The sequence below is a fragment of the Carassius gibelio genome, chromosome A25 (genome assembly GCF_023724105.1).
Source record: "Carassius gibelio isolate Cgi1373 ecotype wild population from Czech Republic chromosome A25, carGib1.2-hapl.c, whole genome shotgun sequence".
In the NCBI taxonomy this organism is placed as follows: Eukaryota; Metazoa; Chordata; class Actinopteri; order Cypriniformes; family Cyprinidae; genus Carassius; species Carassius gibelio.
In genome coordinates, this window is record NC_068395.1 from 2,521,474 (window position 1) to 2,544,343 (window position 22,870).

Sequence of the window (22,870 nt, forward strand, 5' to 3'; positions counted from 1 at the left end):
CGCCCGTCTCAGGCTGGGGAGCCATCCGGCCTGCAGCCCCCCCACCCCCCACCCCATTTCTGGAGAGGAAGTCAGCCACCGCCATATGAACACCAGATGGAGCCACTGCAGCAGAGCGTGGTCCGAACAGAGGGTGAACTCCCATCCCAGGAGATAATAGCGGAGGGTGAGGATGGCTCATCTGATGGCAAGGCACTCTTTCTCTATGGTGCTGTACTTAGCCTCTCTCTTCGAGAGCTTCCGGCAAATGGCCGTTCCTCCCCCTCTATCTCCTGGGACAGGACTGCCCCCAGCCCCCTGTCCGACGCGTCTGTCTGCAACAGAAAAGGGAGAGAAAAATCAGGAGAGTGTAACAACAGCCCGCCACACAGAACAGCCTTGACCTGGGTAAAGGCCTGCTGACACGGCTCTGTCCACTGGACCATATCTGGCACCTCCTTTTTAGTAAGGTCAGTCAAAGGGCTGGTGAAGTCCGAATAATTAGGAATAAACCGTCCATAATATCCCGCCAGCCCCAAGAACTGCCTTACCTCCTTTTTGGTCTTGGGACGTGGGCAGGTCGCAACAGCGGCTGTCTTATGAATTTGGGGATGCACCTGTCCATGCCCCAAGTGGAAGCCCAGATACCTTACTTCCACACGCACAATCGCACACTTCTTTGGGTTAGCCGTGAGCCCCGGTCCCCTCAGCGACCTCAGGACAGCCCTCAGATTCTGAATATGATGCTGCCAATCATTACTAAATATAATGATATCATCCAGGTAGTCAGCCACATATGCAGCATGGGGCCGTAGAATCTTTTTCATGAGGCGCTGAAAGGTAGCTGGTGCCCTGAACAACCCAAATGGAAGGGTAATAAACTGGTGTAATCCAAACGGCGTTGTGAAAGCTGTCTTTTCTTTGGATAATGGAGACAAGGGGACCTGCCAATAACCCTTTGTTAAGTCCCATGTCAAATAAAAACGAGCCGTGCCTAGCCGATCAAGCAACTTGTCAACCCGCAGCATTGGATACGCATCAAATTTCGACACCGCATTCACCTTGCAGTAATCCACACAGAACCAGACTGAGCTGTCCGTTTTCGGAAACTAAAACTATCGGGCTCACCCAGTTACTATTGGATTCTTCTATTACCCCCATGTCAAGCATAGTGCCTAATTCAGCCTGAACTACTTTTTTCTTGTGCTCAGGTAAGCGATACGGCCGGCTGCGAACTATCACGCCCGGCTCGGTCTCGATATGGAGCAGAATAAGGTTAGTATGACCCGATTGTGGTTTGATTTTCGCCTCTGGTCCGAGATCATCCCCCCCCCCCCAATCACCGTTGCCAACATCACTGATTCCACCTCATTCCATTTTTTTAGGAGGTTGAGGTGATAGATCTGATGAGACCCGTTCCTATCGGACCGTATTACCTCATAATCGAGATCTCCGACTTGTCGTGCGACCTCAAACGGTCCCTGCCACTTAGCCATTAACTTAGAGCTCGGCGTTGGGAGTAATACAAGTACTTTTTCTCCTGGTGCAAATTTGCCCCTGTTATACAGCTGGCTCTGGCGGTCCTGGGCTTGTAACAAATTCTCCATTGATAGCCGCCCCAACGTGTGGGGATTTGTTCTCAAGTCCAGCACATATTGAATTTCGTTTTTACTCTGAGATGGTCCCTCCTCCCAAGTTTCTCTCAGTAAATCCAGCACTCCTCTGGGCTGGCGTCCATAGAGAAGCTCAAAGGGGGAAAACCCCGTGGAGGCTTGTGGAACCTCTCGCACAGTGAATAACAAGGGCTCTAGCCACCTATCCCAATTCTTGGCGTCTTCATGAACGAACTTACGGATCATGGATTTAAGTGTGCGATTAAACGGTTCGACCAGGCCGTCGGTTTGTGGGTGATAGACGCTAGTTCGAATCGATTTAATCCAAAAATCCGTACAGTTCGCGTAGCGTACGTGACATAAATGCCGTGCCCTGATCGGTGAGGATTTTTTTCGGAACCCCCACCTAGGAGATAAGACGAAACAGGGCATCTGAAACACTTTTAGCGGAAATGTTGCGGAGGGCCACTGCTTCAGGATTTCGTGTTGCATAATCAACTATGACTAATGCAAAGCGATGTCCTCGTGCCGATCGCTCTAATGGCCCGATGAGGTCCGTACCAATTATCTTGAAGGGGACCTGCATTAAGGGAAGAGGGTGCAAAGGCGCTTTTGGGGTGGCCGGTGGGTTCACCAACTGACATTCCGGACAAGACGTGCACCACCTGCACACGTTGTCATGAATGCCCAGCCAAAAGAAACGGGTCATGAGGCGATGAGGATTAGAATGAGCTGCATGGAAAAGCATTTCCCTGCAGCTCTTCGGAATTAACAATTGGGTTGTATACACTTTTGTCCAAGCGTCTTGGGTCACTTGATGCAACCGATCTTTTAAAATGGCAAAATAGGCATAGGTGAGTGGGAGGGCAGGTTGGAGAGGCTGGCCATCGATGGAGCGGACCTGTTGAAATGCATGTTTTAATGTCTCATCCTGAGACTGCTCAAGAGGAAAGTCATCACGCTCCGAAAGAATCAGTCTCCCGATTTCGTTCGGTTCCTCTGAAGCAGAACCCAGCGGTCCTGCCTCAGTTTCTCCCACCTGTACCCGCGCGGTCTCCTTCCGTGCCTTATTTCCCCAAGAGGCATCCGCACAAAACAACCCCAATAAAACGAGGGCCAATTCGTTCCCTGACTGACCGGGGTGAGCTGTGGGACATCTGGGACCCGGATCATCGCCCCCACCTCCATTACTGGACACCTTTCCACGAAATGCTCCGGGTCCCCGCAACGCCAACAGGCCAATCCAGACCTTCCCGCCGCCCAAGTGACAGGGAGTGGATTGGAGAATTGGTGCAGAGAGAGCGGAGAAACGGATGCCTAGGGAGAGGGACAGGTTGAGAGAGAGACAGGGAGGAGAGAGAGGGAGAGAGAGAGAGAGAGAGAGAGAGAGAGAGAGAGAGAGAGAGATGTTAGTGGTTCGCCGACCCCTGGGCACGCCACCATGTGGTCCTCTGCTAGATGGATGGCCGAGTCCAGCGACGTGGGACGGTGGCACTGGACCCACTCGGTGGTCTTCATCGGAAGTCGAGCGATTAATTGCTCAAGCACCACGAGGTCGATTCTTAAGTCCAGCAGGGCCTGGTGTTGCTCTAGATGTAGGGCCGCGAGGGATGAAATAATGTCTGCAAATGCCATAGAGGAAGGACTCTGCATAGCGGCGGCACTCCTTCTTCCTTTCCCGTGTTTCCGCACCAGTGTAGTAAGTTCGTGGGAGGAAAGGAAGAGGACAAAGGGGTCGGCTGGACTGTTGACGTATTTATTAACTCAAAAATAACTTAAACTTCGCAAACACCAAATGGTGACTTTTACTCTGACATCAACACAGACACGTTCGCACAACACTTCGGTTTACTCGTTCCGGTTTCCGTGTCCGGTTCACGTCAGCAGTCCGTCTCTCTCTCGACTGCTTCTGTCTCTCCTGGCGTTTTATGCTCTCTCCGCGCAAATTACTGAAACCAGAAACAGGTATTGATAGTTTTTGCCCAAAACACTCACTTACCGCTCGTCTCCTGATTCTCTCTCTCACCCCCCCCCCCCCCCCCCCCCCCCCCGCCACAACTACACTTTAAAATGTATTCAATTTCTGTGATGCAAAGCTGAATTTTACACACCGAATCAATCATTATTCCAGTCTTCAGTGTGACATGATCCTTTAAAATAATTTTAATATACTGATTTATTATCAATTTTAGAAACAGCTGTGCTGCTTGATAGTTATTTTAAAACCTGTTTCACTGTGATTATTTTATAATCTATGATTTTTTAGGATTCCAGGAATAAAAAGTTGTTAAAAAATGTAAATAATATAATTTTCCATTGATTACACCAAACAAAAACAATTTAATTATATATATATATATATATATATATATATATATATATATATATATATATATATATATATATATATATATATATATATATATATATATATATATATCTGTGTGTGTGTGTGTGTGTGTGTATATATTATATATACATATAAATATATATTTATATTTATATTTTTATTTTTATATTTGAAAATCAACCAGATTTTAATAATAATTACAAAATATCATATTTCCGGATGAGGGCTGAATTTAGTGTAGGATGGGGTTCTTTGATCTCAGTGTTTGTTTCTGTTTTGGTTATTTTGGTCTTTTGTGACTTTATGGACCATGCATTGCCTCCTGCATACAACAGCAGATAAACAGAATAATGGAAGTCAAGATGAGGTCTCTGCATGGTTACAAAAAAAAACTTTACTTGGAATTTTGAAGCATTTTTAACATCCAATAAGAGTGTTGATTTGTCCAATCACTTAACTTTTGTAAGACAACAGGCAGAGGCACATTCCCCTAACTAATGATGTATGGCATATAAAGTGACAGATAACCAGTTTTTTTGTTGTTGTTGTTTCTTTAAGATTCTGCCAAACCAGTTTTGTGAGTTTGACGCGTTTTATACATAGTAGTTTTACTGTACTAGCAGTAATGTACACTGATAACAATTTCACAGAATTTTTCACTCAAAAGTAGAAAGACTCTAATAATAATAGTAATAATAATAATAATAATAATAATAATAATAATAATAATAATAATTAATTAAATTAATTAATTACATTTATATAGCACTTTCCTGCTGTTCTATGCACTCAATACACTCTACATTGTGTGGCTGATTTTCCTCGTCCACCAACATATAGTATTTTTTTTTATTCGTCTTTCTTTTTTTTTTTTTTGCAGGCAGGCAGTTCCCATGAAAGGCTATATTTTACAGTACAAAATATTTTTAGTTGTGCTGTTGTACACTGGGGAAAAAAAACTGTAGAAACAATTGTCACTCAGATATTGCTGGTAAATTTCACACAAGTGACACATTCAATTAAGCATGAATAGAAATGAAGTAGAAAGTAGACAGACTTAAATTTGAATAAAAGATAAATAAATAATAAAAACATTTTTTGAGAAATTAAGATGTGAGAAGCCGCAGTTATGAAAATAATTTTTCGAAACTGTAAATAAAACAATGATTCTTGAAATAGCCTACATTTTACAAAATTTAATTTAATTAGAATTTATTATTATTATTTTTTTGTAAAATGTAGACTATTTCAAGAATCAACTTAATTTCTCACAAAAAGGACTGTTTTTATTATTGATTGTTTTGTTTTTTTTTGTTTTTTTGATTATGTAGAAGGGAAAAGATTGACCATCCAAATTTGTTTGTATGTTTTTGATTATGACTATGGAAGTTTGCTTGCTTTTAATCAGTATATTTAATCAAATGTTTTTATTTGATTATGCGTGTCTTTCCTGTGAGGTGTGAAGAACCATTGCTGTTTAAACTTGCGTGACAAGCATGATCTCTTTCAAGCCTGCGTCCGACACAGCGTTTCTTCAAAAATTTACAATAATCTTTGATTTTTATATAAAAGAAACTATTTTTACAGTGTTCAAATCAAAACTATAGTTTTGGTCCGGTTCTCATGGATATCACAACTGTGAATTTTTTTTTAATGTCTTTGTGCTGTTGTACACTGAATAAATACATAAATAAATCAATTGTGTAGAAACAATATTCTCTCAGAAATTTCCAGTAAACTTCACTTATTTTTGGGGTTATTCATTTGAGTTGATAATTGTTTAAAAATTAATCATCTTCAGTCAGAAATTGCCAGTATATTTCACTTATAATTACAAGTTACATTAAATTAAACATGAATTTTGGGGTAAAACATACTTTAGTAATCGTTTCTTTATTTTCAATTTAGATAAATATTTTCTTATCTTCGTAACACTGACTTGTTCTGTCACCATTTATCACTCAAGTGTTTTAGATGTGAAAAAGATTAATTTCGCAAGACAGTTTTAACATCCCAGTAGTTTAAGGCCAGCTTTTGGGTTAAAAAAATAAACCCATTGTATTTAAGTTTTACGCTTTTTATACATAGTAGTTTTACTGCACAAGCTGGGGTCAAGAAGTACACTGAAAATAATTTCACAAACTTTTTACTCAGAAATAAATTACATGAATTACAAAGAAACGGCAAATAGCACATTGAATTAAGTGTAAAACTGTGAAGAAGAAAGACTCAAATAGTATTTTATTTTCTTGAAAAACATGCTATTTTATTATAATTATAATAATTATTATTATTAATGCAGTTCCCATGAAAGTGCAAAAATATTTTATTATTATTATTTACTGTGCATTTATTGTGCTGTTATACACTGGGAAGAAAATAGTTACTAATTGTCACTCAGAAATTGCTAGTAAATTTCATAAATTAATTACAAGTGACACATTAAATAGAAATTGAGAAAGTAGAAAGACTAAAATAGCATTTTCTTGTAAAATGTAGGCTGCTTCAATAATCATTAATTTACAGCTTCGAAGAATAATTTTTATAATTGAAACTTCTCATGAAAATGTCTACTGTTTTTTGTTGTCGTTATTGTTTATTCTCCCCATTAAAGCATTTATGTATTCCTTCTTGTAAATTCTGAACTGATGTATATATAATGTCCAATTGCATTGTTGTAAATATTTTAGAACACGAATAAACAAAATGTACTTGGCTGCACTTTGTGCAACTTTTTTTTTTTTTTTTCATGAAGTCATCTGTGTGCACAACGCCCTGTAAATCATGTGGTTTTTCTACATAGTTTACTGCTAAACATTGAACTGCTTTAAAGGTTCAATTTTCAACAACAACTAAAGTAATTATGTATTTCTTCAGCTGGTTAATCTGGTTCAACAACCTGCTCTTGGAGAATGTGCTATGTAGTGTGTGGGTAGGGGTTGGTGATGGTTTGGGTGGAGCACTTGCATCTCTTTAAATCATGGTGTGCCCTCCATTGCGGCCCCTTTACTTGATGTCAGCACGCTAGTGATCACATCTCCAGCCTCTCAATCAGAAATCAGTCAAGCAATTGATCTCTAAAATGTCTGCTGAGTTTGAACTTTGTCCTGGAAGGAAGATAGGGGGCTCCAACCCCTGTTTTATCATCGCTGAAATTGGACAGAACCATCAAGGAGACATAGAAATAGCCAAAAAAATGATCCGAATGGCCAAGGTAAAGTACTGTTGCATTTAAAATAATAATAATAATAATTTTCATGCACCATGAGGGGTTTTGCATAGAAGTGCAATTTTTGATTCCCCTAAGAACCTTGCAGTGAACAGTGATTTAAAAAATCATTTTTTTTTTCTTACTGTGAAGATCATTTTTTAAAAATATAAAGAAACTTGTGAAATTAGTTTTTCATTGAGTAATCATATTGTCAACCAAAATCCACCTCTACTTCTCATTTTGTCTCCATGCAGGACTGTGGAGCTGATTGTGCCAAGTTTCAAAAGAGTGAGATCGAACACAGATTCACCAAACACGCTCTGGAGCGTCCCTACACGTCCCCTCATGCCTGGGGGCCGACCTACGGGGCTCACAAGCATCATCTGGAGTTCAGTCACCAGCAGTACAGAGAACTGCAGCAGTACGCCAATGACATCGGCATCTTCTTTACAGCATCAGGGATGGATGAGGTGAACAAATGCAGAACATTTCAAATTTAAAGCCAGAGAATATATGCATGTGGTTATTTAATGTCCCTCCAAAACCAAGTAGACTCAAATGCATCTCTTAACTTTTCCTCTCCCTATCTCTGTCAGATGGCAATTGAATTTCTTCATGAAATCAATGTGCCGTTTTTCAAAGTTGCCTCAGCAGACACCAACAACATCCCTTACCTGGAGAAAACGGCCAAAAAAGGTAAAACTCGCTGAAGCTGACAGCCTTTTGAAATGAAAAATCAGTAGAGATTTTCAGAAGTTGATGTTCCTCAGATGAATTAAAGGTCACAAGAAGCTATCCAAACTGTGCGAATATAAGAAAAGTTCAAGCAGTAAAGAGAACTGAATAACAGTAGCTTCCCATGTGCATTTGAAGTCAGTTATTCTGGAGAAGACTACCAGCAAAATCTCTTGGTTCTGATTGGCCAGAGAGCTGAGAGAATGAAACCTACAAATCCTGACGTGGACTTTCTGGATTTTCATTCTTGCAGTTAGTTTCTGCAGATGCCTGCATATATAAAGTCTGCAGAGAATTTCTTTTTAATGTTAACCAAACTAATATTTTTGGCTTGTTTTTTGTAGGTCGTCCCATGGTGATATCTAGTGGAATGCAGTCGATGGAGACCATGCACTGTGTTTACCAAACCGTTAAGAAGCACAATCCCAATTTCACTTTCTTGCAGTGCACCAGCGCTTATCCACTGCCGATAGAGCACGTCAACCTCAGTCTGATCCCTGTAAGACAAGCCAATGTCAACTACTTAAATTACTGATGAAAATATTCTAATGTTATGACAAGAAAAATTTGCATTTTTCTTGCATTTTTAATTTTAGCTAAATTTTAAAATGCTAATTTAATATATAAAATGCTTGAATATTTCTTTTGAAAAAATTAGTCACTGGTTAATGACATCTGGTTTTTTACCAAAAGGTTTTCACTTCAGGGTTATTATCATTAACTAAAACAAATACTAAAACAAAAAACATAAATAAAATAAACTGAAATAAAATTAAAATGTGAAAACTTGAAGAACAAAGATTAGTTTTTTCAAGTAGTAAAAAAATTAATAACAAATATTAATATTTAATAAAAACTATATAGATGTTTAATAAAACTAATACAGATTACAATTTTAAAAAGCACAAAATTACTAAAACTTTAACTCAAACTAAAAATTACAACAAAATGTAAATAATTTAAATATTTTTTTTTAATTTTTTTTGCTAAACATAATAAAATATTTAGTTGATTTTTATATACTAAAGTTAGATGTAATTTTAGTCAGTGGTATTAACTAACATGATATTGAGTTAATGGATTAAAGGATATTTTTCATCAAAAACTATCACTAAAAGGCCCACTGTATTATACAAAATGAATGAGTAGTTTGGAATCTTTCTATTTCACATTTCCTATTGCAGGAGTTCCAGAAGGTGTTTCCGGACATTCCCATTGGATACTCTGGACATGAGACGGGCATCCATGTGTCTGTGGCTGCTGTGGCACTCGGGGCGAAGGTCCTGGAGCGTCATGTGACCCTGGATAAGACCTGGAAAGGCAGTGACCACGCAGCATCACTGGAGCCGGCTGAGCTGGCGGAGCTGGTGAGAGCCATCAGGACGGTTGAGATGGCAATGGGCTCGCCAATCAAACAGATGCTGCCCTGTGAGGCTTCCTGTCACAGCAAGGTCAGACACAACCCTCATTGTGACAGATTTAGCAGCAGGAGGCTTTTGAAGTGATCAGATGTGTTTAAATAACAGTTTGTGTCCTTTCTTGCAGTTGGGTAAGTCGGTAGTGGCCCGGAAACCCTTGCAGAAGGGCGAGATATTAACTCTCGACATGCTGACAGTAAAAGTGGCCGAACCGCAGGGTGTGAGACCAGAGAACATCTTCAAACTGGTTGGCAAGAAAATCACAGAGAACCTGGAAAAAGATGCCACCATCACTGATGCCATGATAGATGGCTGATGATTGTACACTCCATAACTAAAGGGGCAATTAAGGGGTCTGTTATTAATGATCAGTTACAGTATATAATAAAATATATATATATATATATAAAAACTCTCCAATAAATCACACTAAATCAATATTCCAATGAGGGAGTTCTCTTATTTTATTCTTATTGTTTGACATATAAAATTTGCAAAGAAGACGTCTTGTCTTGAGTTTGCATAGTCAGATAAGTCAGATAAACATCTTGTGTTGTATGTGTGCTATCAGGGGTCATCACTAATGTCATGTTAAGTTTGCTTCTTTTAACCTGTCTGGTCAACTATTATTGTAATTGTGGAGAATAAACTCTTTGCCAAATAAAATCTGGTTCTCAGCTGATTTGAACTCAACTTTGACTCTTTGTCTTTGTCAATGTGGAGAACTCCTTCATGAAACTTGATATTATTATTTAAAGTAAGGTGGGTTTATTGTGTATTGCTGCAATGGAAAACATCTTAATTTGTTTTACACAAAATAAATGTGTGTGCCTGCATACACTTAGAGATTTTCTAATTAACAAGAAATTAACAAAGAAATACAGTTTGCTATATTTTCGTATCACGCTGCAGACTTGTGCACTCATATATAGAAATAGTATAGTACATACTGTGTCTCAGTTTTCACCTGCAGAGAAAAGAAATGTGGGAGAAACTGACATTTTTAAATCTTTCGAGTCAACTGAACCAACTGGTTAATAAAATGAATTCACTTTGCACTTAGTTTCGTGTGAGTCCTTTGTTAGTTGTTTCCATTGAGCTATAGGTTACAGCACATTACATTATCAACACGTTTATCGCTCTTTCACAGTAATGACTGAATGTAAACTTGAGTGACTTCAAACACTTTCCATTACAAAAGAAGAAATAAGAAGATACGATCAACAGGTTATTTAACAAACTATCTCTACACCGTTCACATGCTTTAATCTCAAAATAGACATGCATCATTTACAACTGACATATTTACACTCAAAGCACATATTTCTTTAGAAACAGGATAAGATATTCAGAATGTACACGTAAGCACCAAACTCCGATCAGATGAGCCACAGCCCTGCAGAGTTCAGCTCCAATCCTAATTAAAACTCACCTGCCTGTAGCTTTTTAATAACCCTTCAGACCTTGATTAGCTCGTTCAGGTGTGCTTGATTAGGGCAGAAGCAAAACTCTGCAGGGATGCAAGTCTCCAGGACTGACGTTCGTCACCCATGATATATAAAATAAATGCACTTTTTAAAAAAAAAAGAGACATTATTTAGCAATATTAGAAAAATAACAGTTTTATAATAGATTAAAATAAAATGTACTACCACATTAACATAACTTGTATTCAATAATCAAACCCACAGTTAGTGGGGGGGGGGGGGGTTGCACTTTTTGGGGGGGGGGTATATTTCATCCAACGCTGTTTTGTTCTCTGTCTTCATCTGTGAGCATGCTCTTGATGTAACATGACACATTCGTTCTGCTCTCACTGATCATTTGGTCCCCTAACCTTACCCATAATTTATTCTTAAAATCAGTGTGAAATGATTAACAAGGGTGTAGAAGCTCCTAGCCCTGATTATAAGTCTAAAACAGATATTTCCTGAAAAGGTATCCCTCAATTCTGATTGGTTGATTGGAATGTTGTTCCAGGATCAATAAGGATGTTGATCCAGGAACATGTTGTACTAAGTGAAGTCACGCTAACCCTCCTACAATGCACACATACAGTGTGCATTAGAGCCTTTAATAATTCTGTATTAAAACCAGTGTTGTGCTAGTTACTAAGAAATAGTAAGTAGTTACAGTTATTAGTTACTTAATTCACAAATTAACTCAACTACTTTGTTGATTACTTACACCAAAAAGTAATGCATTACTGTTAAAAGTTACTTTTAGTTACTTTTTTAAATAACTTTCTTTAATGTTCCCATTAATGCGCTTTTATGCGTTATGGTCTATACAAACACAGTAAAACAGAAAGTAATTTTTAAACACTATTTTGATTAAGTCAGACCAGCACAAACTGAATATTGTATATCAAAAGGATTTCTGAAATAAATAACAAAACACCTGAATAATATATTCAGAATCAAAAACTAAAGTGGCTTCTGCATCATAAAAGCTGTTGTGTTGAGCCCTTAAACATTTTCCTTTCACAGTTTAAGTATGAAAACTATCAACAATGGACAACATAACACAAAAAATTTTGAAATAAATAAATGAAAGCAATCTGAATTATTCAGGATCAATTTCGAGAAACATACATACATACATATACATATACATATATTCCACATAATAATATTCATTAAAACTGTATGTTGACACGTATCTTGCTGCATGAATCCGTGAGTAGGCTACAGTTTACAAATCCATGGGAACGGATTGCGAAAGTGTGCGCGCAGATTATGAATTCGCGAGCGCACGGATTGGAAATTCAAACCAGAAAGACACAGCTTACATTAAATTAAACATAAAAGGTTTTTGTCTTTATGCTCAACTACAGTGAAATAATGAGCATATTTCCACTTTGAGAAACTCCTGTTGCTCTTGCCTTGAAACGCGACCACAGTGCGTCTTCGTGTTTACAGTGGTTAGCATCCACCAATCCTACAATGCGTCGCTGCTGCAAACAGGTTAGACTGCACTTCAGTCAAAATTAATTAATTTTTTAAAAAGTGACAGACAATGCACCATATGGTAACGGTAATAATTTATTTAAAAAGTAATGCATTACAGTATTAGTTACTGTCAAAAGGAACTGCGTTACAGTAACGCATTACTAATAACACGTTACTGCCCAACACTGATTAAAAAGTAGTTTATGGGGACTCTCCATAGGCATAATGGTTTTTATTCTGTACAAACTGTATTTTCTATTGCCCTACCCCAACCCTACACCTACACATAACCCTCACAGGAAAATGTATGCATTTTTGGATTTTCTAAAAACACTCATTCTGAATGATTTATAAGCCTTTTGAATTACGGGGACACTGAAAATGTCCTCATAAATCACCTCCTCATTGTAATACCTGTGTCATAACAATGTCATTATACAAATTTGTGTCCTCATTAACCACATAAACAAGCTCACACACCCACATATCGGAAATCTAGCAGCTGATACAACCAGGAGAAAATAAAGTCATCGCTGCCCCACGACTTTTATTTAATACAGTTTAAATACCGAATCACTACATTATATTTTCCAGCAACGAGAGGATAAAATTGGGTTTTTTCAGTAAACTCACTCTAAAAAAGAGAAACGAACATACACACAACTTCCACCTCTCTCTCTCTCTCTCTCTCTTTCTCTCTCTTTTTCAAATTGGCAGTATTTGAGAAAAGGGTTTAGTGATTTCAAATTTTTGGGTGGACTAGCCCCCATCAGTGTCCATGGTGGTTATCGCCCTGATCAGACATGGAAATATGTTTTGGGATCTTCATTTAAAGGACTGTCTGGCACTTCCCCTACCCCAACCCCTCCAACCAAAAGAGAACCGAGACACCCCTATACTTCCTGTGAAGGGGAAGGGCTAGGGGTGGAATTGGGATTGGGCCTAAATCTGTAGCCCTAAGGAGATTCACTTACTTCTTAAAAGCCACTGATTCTCTTGTCTTGTTAGCTAATACATTGCTTTTCATAGGTCTGGGGCACAGAAATCAAATGTTCTGTGGACAGATGGATCTAAATAAGTTTTCTCTAAATAAATTGCTCGCTGCTATAAAGAGCTGATTGGTTTTTTCAACAGAAGGTTTTGGAGAGGGAGAGGGAGAGGGAATGGACAGCAAACACTTGTTTTAATAGAGTCCGAAGGATAACAAAAAAACTGATAATTCCTGATGTTCGCTGAAGATGGCCTCTGACCCAAAAGATTGTCTTTTCCGTCTGCTACAGCACAGATCTCAAACCCTTCCTTTAATTGAACAGATCAAACACATCAGCTCTGGTCTGTCTTTGAACCGCCTCCTTTATTTCATGAAAACCCTAAACTTGTAGAATTAAAACTCTCTGGGTTTTGAGATTAAAATTTGAAGGGGAAAATAATATTTTCCTAAAACCTGTTAGATTTATACAATGGACAAAAAATGAGCAAAAATCTATGATGAGATTCATCATTAAACATTTCTATTATTATCTGTGCATGCATCTTTTAGGGGAATTTGTAGATGTTTTGAACATGCCAGCCAAAAATTCTATTTAATGTAAAATTAGATAATCATGTTACACTGCTGCTCTCTTGTGGTGGGTGAGTGTAATATACTGTAAATTATAATATCTAATATCAAACACTCTTTCCTTCTTTTGTTTAATAAAGTCACTGGGACAATGTCCTTTCAATAGGTATACATTTTTACCGTATTTGCCCCTAAAGGATGCATTTTAGTAGCGTTTTTAGTGTTATTTGTACTGAAGGTGTTGATATTCATACCTATATATATATATATATATATATATATATATATATATATATATATATATATATATATATATATATATATATATATTTTTATATATATATATATATATATATATATATATATATATATATATATATATATATATATATATAGGTATGAATATATATATAATACAATACAATTAATAAAATAAAATACAATTAATTTTTAAGCCCTCTAAATTATCAAAATTGTCAATATTATTTCATCTGATTGATAGTTTATACTTCTTTTATAGGCCTACGAGCTTATACAAATTATTGTAATTCCAGAAGTATTCTTGTAAGGATAACATCAGTAATATTTCAAGGTGAACACTTACTGGACTGAAGCAACTTCGTTTACAATAGTATTTTTATATTACTGTATTTGATTCACTGTTATTGCATTATTGGGTGTTTTGTTATATTTAAATTTTTTTTTCCCTCCTAAAAGCAAGTTCAAATTCAGTTTTTGCTTCTGCTTGCTTCTTAATCTCACGCATCACATATCCTTAACAGAGTAAAGCATCTTAAATTATACTTTATTTATTAAATGTTTCATATGTTACACAACCCCTAGACGCCACGCGATTAGGGAGAAGTAACAGAGCCATAAAAGCCTAACGCGTCAAATTCGATACAAAACATAAAACACATATTCAAGCTTTTTAAAAGATTTTTACATTTCGTATCAGAGTTCAAGAATTTTCATTTCTACTATACGCCAGAATTGTTTAATTATCGTAATGTTTTCGCTAAGAAAACAGAAAACACAGGTGCTCTTCCTCTTCCTATTGAGAGTTTTTTTCTCTCGCGTTATCTGGATAGTAGCTTTTGGACATCTATCAAGAGCTGTTTGCTCACTCTCAGTGACTGTTGTAATTCAGCACACGTTGTCATTGCGTTTCTCGAGTTTAGATGAATGTCTCAGAGATCGCAGAGTGATACGAGACACATGAAGTAGCGCAGCGTTTGCTCGTGACGTTTATTTACGATTCAGAGAGACCCGTATAAAGCCTTTGTTTGATTAAACTTCAGCATTTCATCTCTAAAAATTATTAATCTAATCAATTAAGGAATTTATTCTCATATAGAAGTGTCCAGTCCGTATAAAGAGCAGTGTTTGTGTTATTTCCGCGGCGATGGAGAGTAACATGATCGACGAGGTGATCTCAGGTGTCTGTGACCCGTCCGCCCGAAAGCCTCACCGGGCGGCTCTGATTCTGGCTCGCGGTGGCAGTAAAGGAATCCCTCTGAAGAACATCAAGAATCTGGCCGGTGTTCCTCTCATCGCCTGGGTTCTGAGAGCTGCCTTGGATTCAGAAGTCTTTGAGAGGTAACTTTTTGTTTTAATATAATGGCTATAATATAGGCTTGTTTGACTTTTGTGTATGAGAAAAATTAAGTGGAATGTTAATGAAAGGACAAGAACTTACTTATTCTAAATAAAATCTGATGTAGGATTTTAAAATAAGATTGTAAAAGACTTCTACTCTTTTGTCGTTGTGTACGTAAAATACATAGAACAAAAGGTGGTTAAGAAGAAGAAAGAAAGAAAGTCAAATCAGTGATGTTATGTCTGGCAGTGTGTGGGTTTCCACGGATCATGATGAGATCGAGCGCGTCGCAAGAGTCTGGGGCGCAAAAGTTCATCGGCGCAGTCCTGAAGTGTCCAAAGATTCGTCCAGCTCACTGGAGACCATCCAGGAGTTCATCCGAGTGAGACCCGGTGAGACACACCTCGAGTCGTTTTTATACCTCACAAACCTAAAATTAGATTCACATTACAAACCATGAAGTGATGTTTTTTTTGTTTTTGTTTTTTTGTCCTGCTATAATTTTCCAGCGGAAGTGTGTATGAATTTATGGAGTTTTACTAAAACAAACAAAATAATATATATATATATATATATATATATATATATATATATATATATATATATATATATATATATATATATATATATATATATATGTATGTATGTATAATTATTTAAGCTAAGCATCAACATTCACAAACCGCTGTCCGCTGTTATTTTTAACAGAAAAGAATGCAGCGAGCTCATATGCATGACTTTATAAGTTGGAAATAGATGGTTTCCGATATTACATGAAGATATAGAAGCTCTCTAGGTCAGCACAGTCGTTACACCCGGTAACACATGTCACGCTAGGTAGTCCCTATCAATATTTTAAAATGACAAATTTGTCCCCACCAATATATAGCAAGAGTTTTTCCTTTGAACAGCTATATGGATCTTTGCACTGCTATTTGGATCAATTCTAACCGCCAGGACGACGACAGTACAAGAAACGCCGTAATTTGATTGGCGGGCCGGGGTATCTGAAAGGCTACACGTGCGGGCCGGGTGGTGTGTGTTTGTGTGTGTGTGTGTGTGTGTGTGTGTGTGTGTGTGTGTGTATGTTGACGACGCCGACGGTACGTTACCAGGGCTGTCTCTCTGCCACATACAAAGGCCAGAGTAAAAACATTTTAATATTTTCTGCCCCTTTTTGTACTTTGTAGATGCCACCCAAGAAGAAGAAAGGGGACATAAGAAGCTTTTTCATAAAGCAGAGTCAGAGTGTAAGTAGGCAAAATAACTAGCTAGCCACAAAATTAAACTAGCAGTAGTGACTGACCAGGCTTTCAAATGCAGATTCTACTGAGGAAAATAGTATTAACTGGTGATAGTATGTGCTACCCAGGATGATAGAATGCTACATTAGCAAGCAACTGAATGTCAATTAGCCTTAACTTAGAATCTTGCAGTCAACATAAACGGTGGATTTAAGACATTTTGCGTTTTCTACATTCTGTTTATGAAATGTATTTGTGAGTGTAGCCTACCCTACATGCAGAGAAATAAAAGGGAAACCACCCACAGTTTAATGAAGAACTGACATTGCTTGACACATGTGCTGGAAAAACGTGTTGGCAATGTTAAAAATGCAAAAGTTAACACTGATGGTTATTAAAATATAATTAATCATTATTTAATTGATAATATCCAATAACACTATCTGGTAGGACTAGGAGGGTTAAACTTGCTAGCCATAGGATAGCCTACGAAATTAATTACCCATTTTGTATACAGGAAAGACAGCATCAAACCACAACAGATTTACAATTACATTTATTCATTTAGCAGACACTTTTATTCAAAGCGACTTACAATTGAGAAAAATAGAAGCAGTAAATCTAGGACAACAATATGCAAGTGTTATGACCTTTACCAGTTTAATCTAATGCACTATTTTTTATTTTTGATATAATAAACAATGTTATATAGTTCAACAATGATAAAATGTTAGAATATGATCTGTATTTTATTCTCATGTTGACCTAGCTTACTGCTAGTCTCATACAGACAAACTAACACATAGATTAACATAAATTTCAACACATTAATACACAAAACCATGTCCCCTTCATATTTAAAAATGGCTCTGAAATATAAACATGATGTGTTTAATGCATACTATACATGTGTATTTTATTCATTAGTTCATATAGGAAACTCAGACATCTTGTGAAGATGTCATAGAGCATGTTGAGGAAGAAGTAGCTGGACCTTCAGGGCTTCAGGTGAGGTCTTCATGAACTATTAATTATTAAAGCGTGATTAAAGGAAATCACGCATGTTAAAAGTTTAAAAAACCATGTCCCCTTCATATTTAAATTGCTCTTAAATATAAACATGATGTATTGAATGCATGCTAGTAGTGAGTGTACTGGAGGGTAAATAGTGTTTATAATAGAAAAAGGTTATTATTTTTATTTATTTAGATTTTTTTCCTTGTGACAGAGTATTTTTTGTTAGTGTAAATACTAATGTACCTAATAATTTATGTTAATAAAACCTTTGGCTGTCCAGCATTACACAGTCTCAGGTTTTTATTTCTATTTTTTGAGAGTGCATTTTTGTGATTATACAGTTATACTAGCTCTTTAGGGACAGTATACAGGATGGTAAATCGGGATCAGGATACAATATAATAAAATTAAGTATTCACTTCTGTATTGTGATATTCTGGGGGGTATGGGGGTGTCCCCACCAAAGCTGAGACCAAACCTACGCCCATGCTCACAATATATGCTTTATATATTTGCTTTAAAGATCTATTGCTTATTCCACTCAGAAATATTCACACAATCATGCAGCACGTATCAGAAGATCTGCGCTCCGGCGCGGTAAGCGTTCACACTCACTGATGTATATCTCTTCCAACCAAGCCATGCAGGCACTGCTAAACACTAGTCTCACACTAGTCAAACAAACCAGGCTTTGGGCATCAAACGCGCTCCGGCACGGTTAAAATTGCCTAGTGTGAGGACACCCTAATTATTCTCCCGCATCCCGCACACACTCGAGTCTCTACCCCGTCAAGTGTTGTCCTGCGCCGCACTCTGCTGCTTTATGTCCCGCCATCGTGCAGGTCTCTGATAGGAAGGTGTCTGTTACAATGTTATGATTGGGGCTCTGGACTCTGAGCGTAACTTGTTTTTCTATAACGAAATATAAAATGTATTTTTTATAAAAACGTTAATCTCCTGGTAGTGACAAATAGCTATATATATATATATATATATATATATATATATATATATATATATATATATATATATATATATATATATATATATATTTATATATTATATATATATATATATATTTTTTTTTTTTCATTACATTAAGGTTATGAGATACAACTGCTGCTATGTAAAAAGAACACTGCTGTAAGTGTTTGCAATCCAAATGTTATTGCACTTTTGTTTATATAGCAGTAGGCCTACTTTTAAATGGAAAAAGTGCACAATACACTTCTTCTAAATGCATTATTAGTTTTGTGCATAACAAAGCGATTAATCACAGACAATAATGTGATAACCACGATTACAAAAATGTAATCGTTGCCCAGCACTAGTATATATATTCACAAAAGACACAAGACACAACGTTTTTACAGCGTATGTTGAGATGTTTTTGTAAGTAAATAGTATAAATATGTGTAACTTAAAGAGGGATAACAAGAATATAAAGCAATTACAAATAAATATTTTTTTTTATTCTCTTCATCATTTTAAAATAGTAACATGTGAGACAATAAAAGTAAAGGTCTAAATTTTAATGTCTTGGCTCTTTATGTTCTGGTGGTGTTTTAGAGGTGGACATCATCTGTCATATTCAGGCCACGTCTCCATGTCTTCATCCTCATCACATCAGAGAAGCCCTGCAGATGATCACTGAACAGGGCTGTGACTATGTGTTTTCAGTGGTTCGCAGACACCAGTTTCGCTGGGAAGAGGTGGATAAGAAAGGTACCACGAAAACATCTCAAAATGTGTTTATTTTGTAACTTGGTTACTTGATGGTTAATTTCGCTTGATGTTTATGACACACAATCTTTAACTTAAAAGCATATCATAAAATCAAAAGTAGGTCACTTTTATATATCATATCTTGAATCTTTATGGCTCTCAACCCTGTTGCTGTGTAATGTTTAGGAACAGCCATTACATTAACAGGAACTACGTTTGAAGGTTCACATGTCTTTCACTGATGTCTCTTCATTTTAATTAGATGATAAGAATCCGAAATCTCCGAACCTTGACGTGGCACGCAGGCCTCGACGACAAGATTGGCGTGGAGAACTCTATGAAAACGGCTCTTTCTATTTTAGCACAAGAAAGGCTTGGGAAAACGGGCTTAAACAGGTGGGGCATTGTGAAAATATGCTGACAAACCTGTACCTAGATTTTTGAGTTCTGAAACATATTTAAAGTATATTTAAATATTTAGTATATTTATATTATATATAATATATATTACTATATAATAAGTATATTTAACACATTTAAAGTAAATATAAGCATATCCTAACCCTAAGGTTGTAGGTTCAAGTCTTGAGCCGGCAATACTACGACTGAGGTGCCCTTGAGGATTTTAATTTTTTGTGAAATAAAGTACAAAAATCATATGTCAAGATATGCATAAACACACTCTTGAAAATAATTTCCACTACCATTTACGGAATGGAAAGATTACATTGATGTTAAAGGAACCATCAATGGAGGAATTACCTGAACTACAATTTAAAGACTGACTTGTGTGTGAAACCTCGTCAGATATTTTGATCTGTTCTCTGTGTGTTAGTTGGAGAAGATGGCCTACTATGAAATGCTGCCTGAGTACAGCGTTGATATCGATGTGGACATCGACTGGCCTGTCGCTGAGCAGAGAGTTCTGAGGTGAGCTGTTAAGACAAACTCTGTGGCCAGACAGAAAGCATCAATGAAGATAGAAATGCTGCCCTTTCCTGCAGGTTTGGCTACTTTGGCCGAGAGGAGAAAGCGGTGGTCAGGCTGTTTCTGTGTAAAGTGTCTGGCTGTTTGACGAACGGACAAATATTCACATCGGTTTCAGGCGAGGACCATGTGGCCATCAATGCTCGAGACGTGGCAGGCATACAGATGCTGCAGAGAGACAATATAGAGGTACAGTTGTGTGGGCTGCTACAGTTAATATAATATAGTTGCTATCTTTTGTGATGAGTCAAACTCCTTCTTTTCATTATTATTAAGTAGCAACACCTGTTACCATTTACAATCAATTATATTTATTCATAAATCCTTTATTTTCTGTAACATGCCACATTTTTTATTTTGAAAACAAAGTATGAACAGTAATCAGGATTTTACCATTACATAATAAATACAAATATATGATGCAAAGACACACAAAATTTGTAATGCTGTAGTTATTTTCAATTCACTACCTTATATTTTGTGAAAAGAGCATTCAGAGGACACATGCAAAATACACAGGGTCAAGAGGTGTCTCTTTTATAATAATATGACTTATTATCTCCTTTATTATTGTTCATAAAACAATCGACTCCGTTCCACATGTGGGAATGTACAAAAGTTTCCTTCTCTTCTTGACATTTTTTACATACATCCGGAGTGCTGGGATTACATTTTTGTAATTTGACTGGAGTAATGTATTGTCTGTTTAAATGGCATGCAATATTAAAGTTTTGATCTGATGTTTGTTTTTCTTGTGTGTGTTTAGGTGATTCTCATGACCAGCGTGAATGAGCTGCTGTCCAGGGCTCTGCTGGAGAAGGTCGCCCAGCTCGCCGGCTGTGGCCTTAGGTTTGGAGAGCAGCTGGATGGGCTTGAGGTGCAGTGGCTAATGAAAGAGAAGAAGCTGCGGTGGGATGAAGTGGCCTTCATGGGTGAGAATGTTATGAAAAAATCCAGCTAAAGCTGGTCTAAGCTTGATCTGTCTACTGTGTTTCAGGTTTCAGATTTTCATGTACTCCAAAACATCTTGTACCTTTCATCTGGAATACCACTTATGACATTAGCAGTTACCCCCCCCCCCCCCCACCCAGGATTAAGGATTGATTCAAATGCCAAATAAATGAATAAAATAAAATTATAATAACATAAAAAAATGAATAATAAAAATACAACTTGAAAAATAATGGTTGGTCCTTTTTTTCAGAAGCATTGAAAATACCAGGATGGTGGGAATTTGCTAGTAAAGTTCATAGTTAATTACAACGAAACAACAAGTATTGAAATAAACATAAAATTGTGAAGTAGAAAGATTTTCTATAATAGTTTTTTATGATCAGAATTTGTGGTGAGCAGCGTGTGTTATTGTCCCTCACAGGTTCAGAGTCTGAAGACAGAGAGATCCTGTCTCAGGTGGGACTGAACGGCGTCCCGTCTGATGCACCCGTGGCGGATCTCATCGCAGCCAAATATATGTGTCAGAGACCCGCCGGAAACGGAGCAGTTCGTGAATTTGCCGAGTACATACTGATGCTGAAGAAAAAGAGCTTGATGCCGGTGCACCAGGAGAACATTGACAGGGCCAATTTCTAGATTCCAGTTCCTATTTCCTATTTCTTTACAAAATAACCCTAACAGTCAGTTTGGGTCGCTGTGATCACATGACAGTGAATCTATCTTAAGTTAATAAAACACCTGTGTGTGTGTGTGTCTATGAGCAAATACTTACTGTTGTCGCTTTATCTCTTCATTTGATCTTTATATATTTACATGTTCTTTCAAATTCAGTAGTCATTACTCCTTATCCTAACTGATGATTATGTATTAATGTTTAATCTTATACTTTGTCCTCACAAGTCACTGAGTGATAAGGGAACATCCTTATTTCTTATCATGGTCAGCATTGTGCAGCAGTAGTTCTCCAAGTCTTTTACTCAGGGCCGTTGCTGGGGCCAGCGGGGCCCCAGTGCAGGTCGTACCAGTGGGCCTTATTTGAAATTGTTTAATTTGTATGTTCATTCAATTGATTTTTTGTTCTATTTATACAGTGTTTAAGTTCTTTTCAAGTTTGTAGGTCCAGGTACAGAAACGGAATAATCAAATGTAAAATAGCACTGCGTTTGCACTGTAAAAATTAAAGTAAAAAATAATTATCATTATCAGTTTATTTGCTTTGCTATTGATTAGAAAATGGTAATAAAATATTACAAGAACTCCGAGTTAAACTGTGTCAGAATTCATCTTGATAATGTCAGATAACTTTCAAAGAAAGGAAGGCTATGGAACCTAAAATTCAGACAACTGCTAGTGTAAAAATATTTACACAACTATCTATACTTTCTTGACCAATTACCAAGCTTGGTTTACTGGTAGTCTTCTTTTGGGGTATAATATGTCACAGTTTATTTTGCTATAATCACATACATAAATGAACTATAGTGTCCTGCACCCACTAAAAAATAAATAATAATATCAAAAATGA

At 37.0% G+C, this 22,870-nt stretch overlaps 2 protein-coding genes across 2 annotated transcripts; both read left to right on the plus strand.

The window, feature by feature from the left end:
- Positions 1-6,945: 6,945 nt before the first annotated feature.
- Positions 6,946-9,708, plus strand: LOC127946856 (sialic acid synthase-like). Its single transcript, XM_052543680.1, has 6 exons — positions 6,946-7,156; positions 7,408-7,623; positions 7,750-7,849; positions 8,233-8,387; positions 9,073-9,339; positions 9,434-9,708. The coding sequence occupies exons 1-6, from the start codon at positions 7,025-7,027 to the stop codon at positions 9,620-9,622; spliced, it is 1,059 nt and encodes a 352-aa protein (XP_052399640.1). The 5' UTR covers positions 6,946-7,024; the 3' UTR covers positions 9,623-9,708.
- Positions 9,709-14,940: 5,232 nt separating this feature from the next.
- LOC127946851 (N-acylneuraminate cytidylyltransferase B-like) lies at positions 14,941-22,870 on the plus strand. The gene is made up of 8 exons (XM_052543674.1): positions 14,941-15,417; positions 15,668-15,810; positions 19,249-19,404; positions 19,667-19,800; positions 20,240-20,334; positions 20,409-20,580; positions 21,158-21,323; positions 21,767-22,870. The coding sequence occupies exons 1-8, from the start codon at positions 15,224-15,226 to the stop codon at positions 21,979-21,981; spliced, it is 1,275 nt and encodes a 424-aa protein (XP_052399634.1). The 5' UTR covers positions 14,941-15,223; the 3' UTR covers positions 21,982-22,870.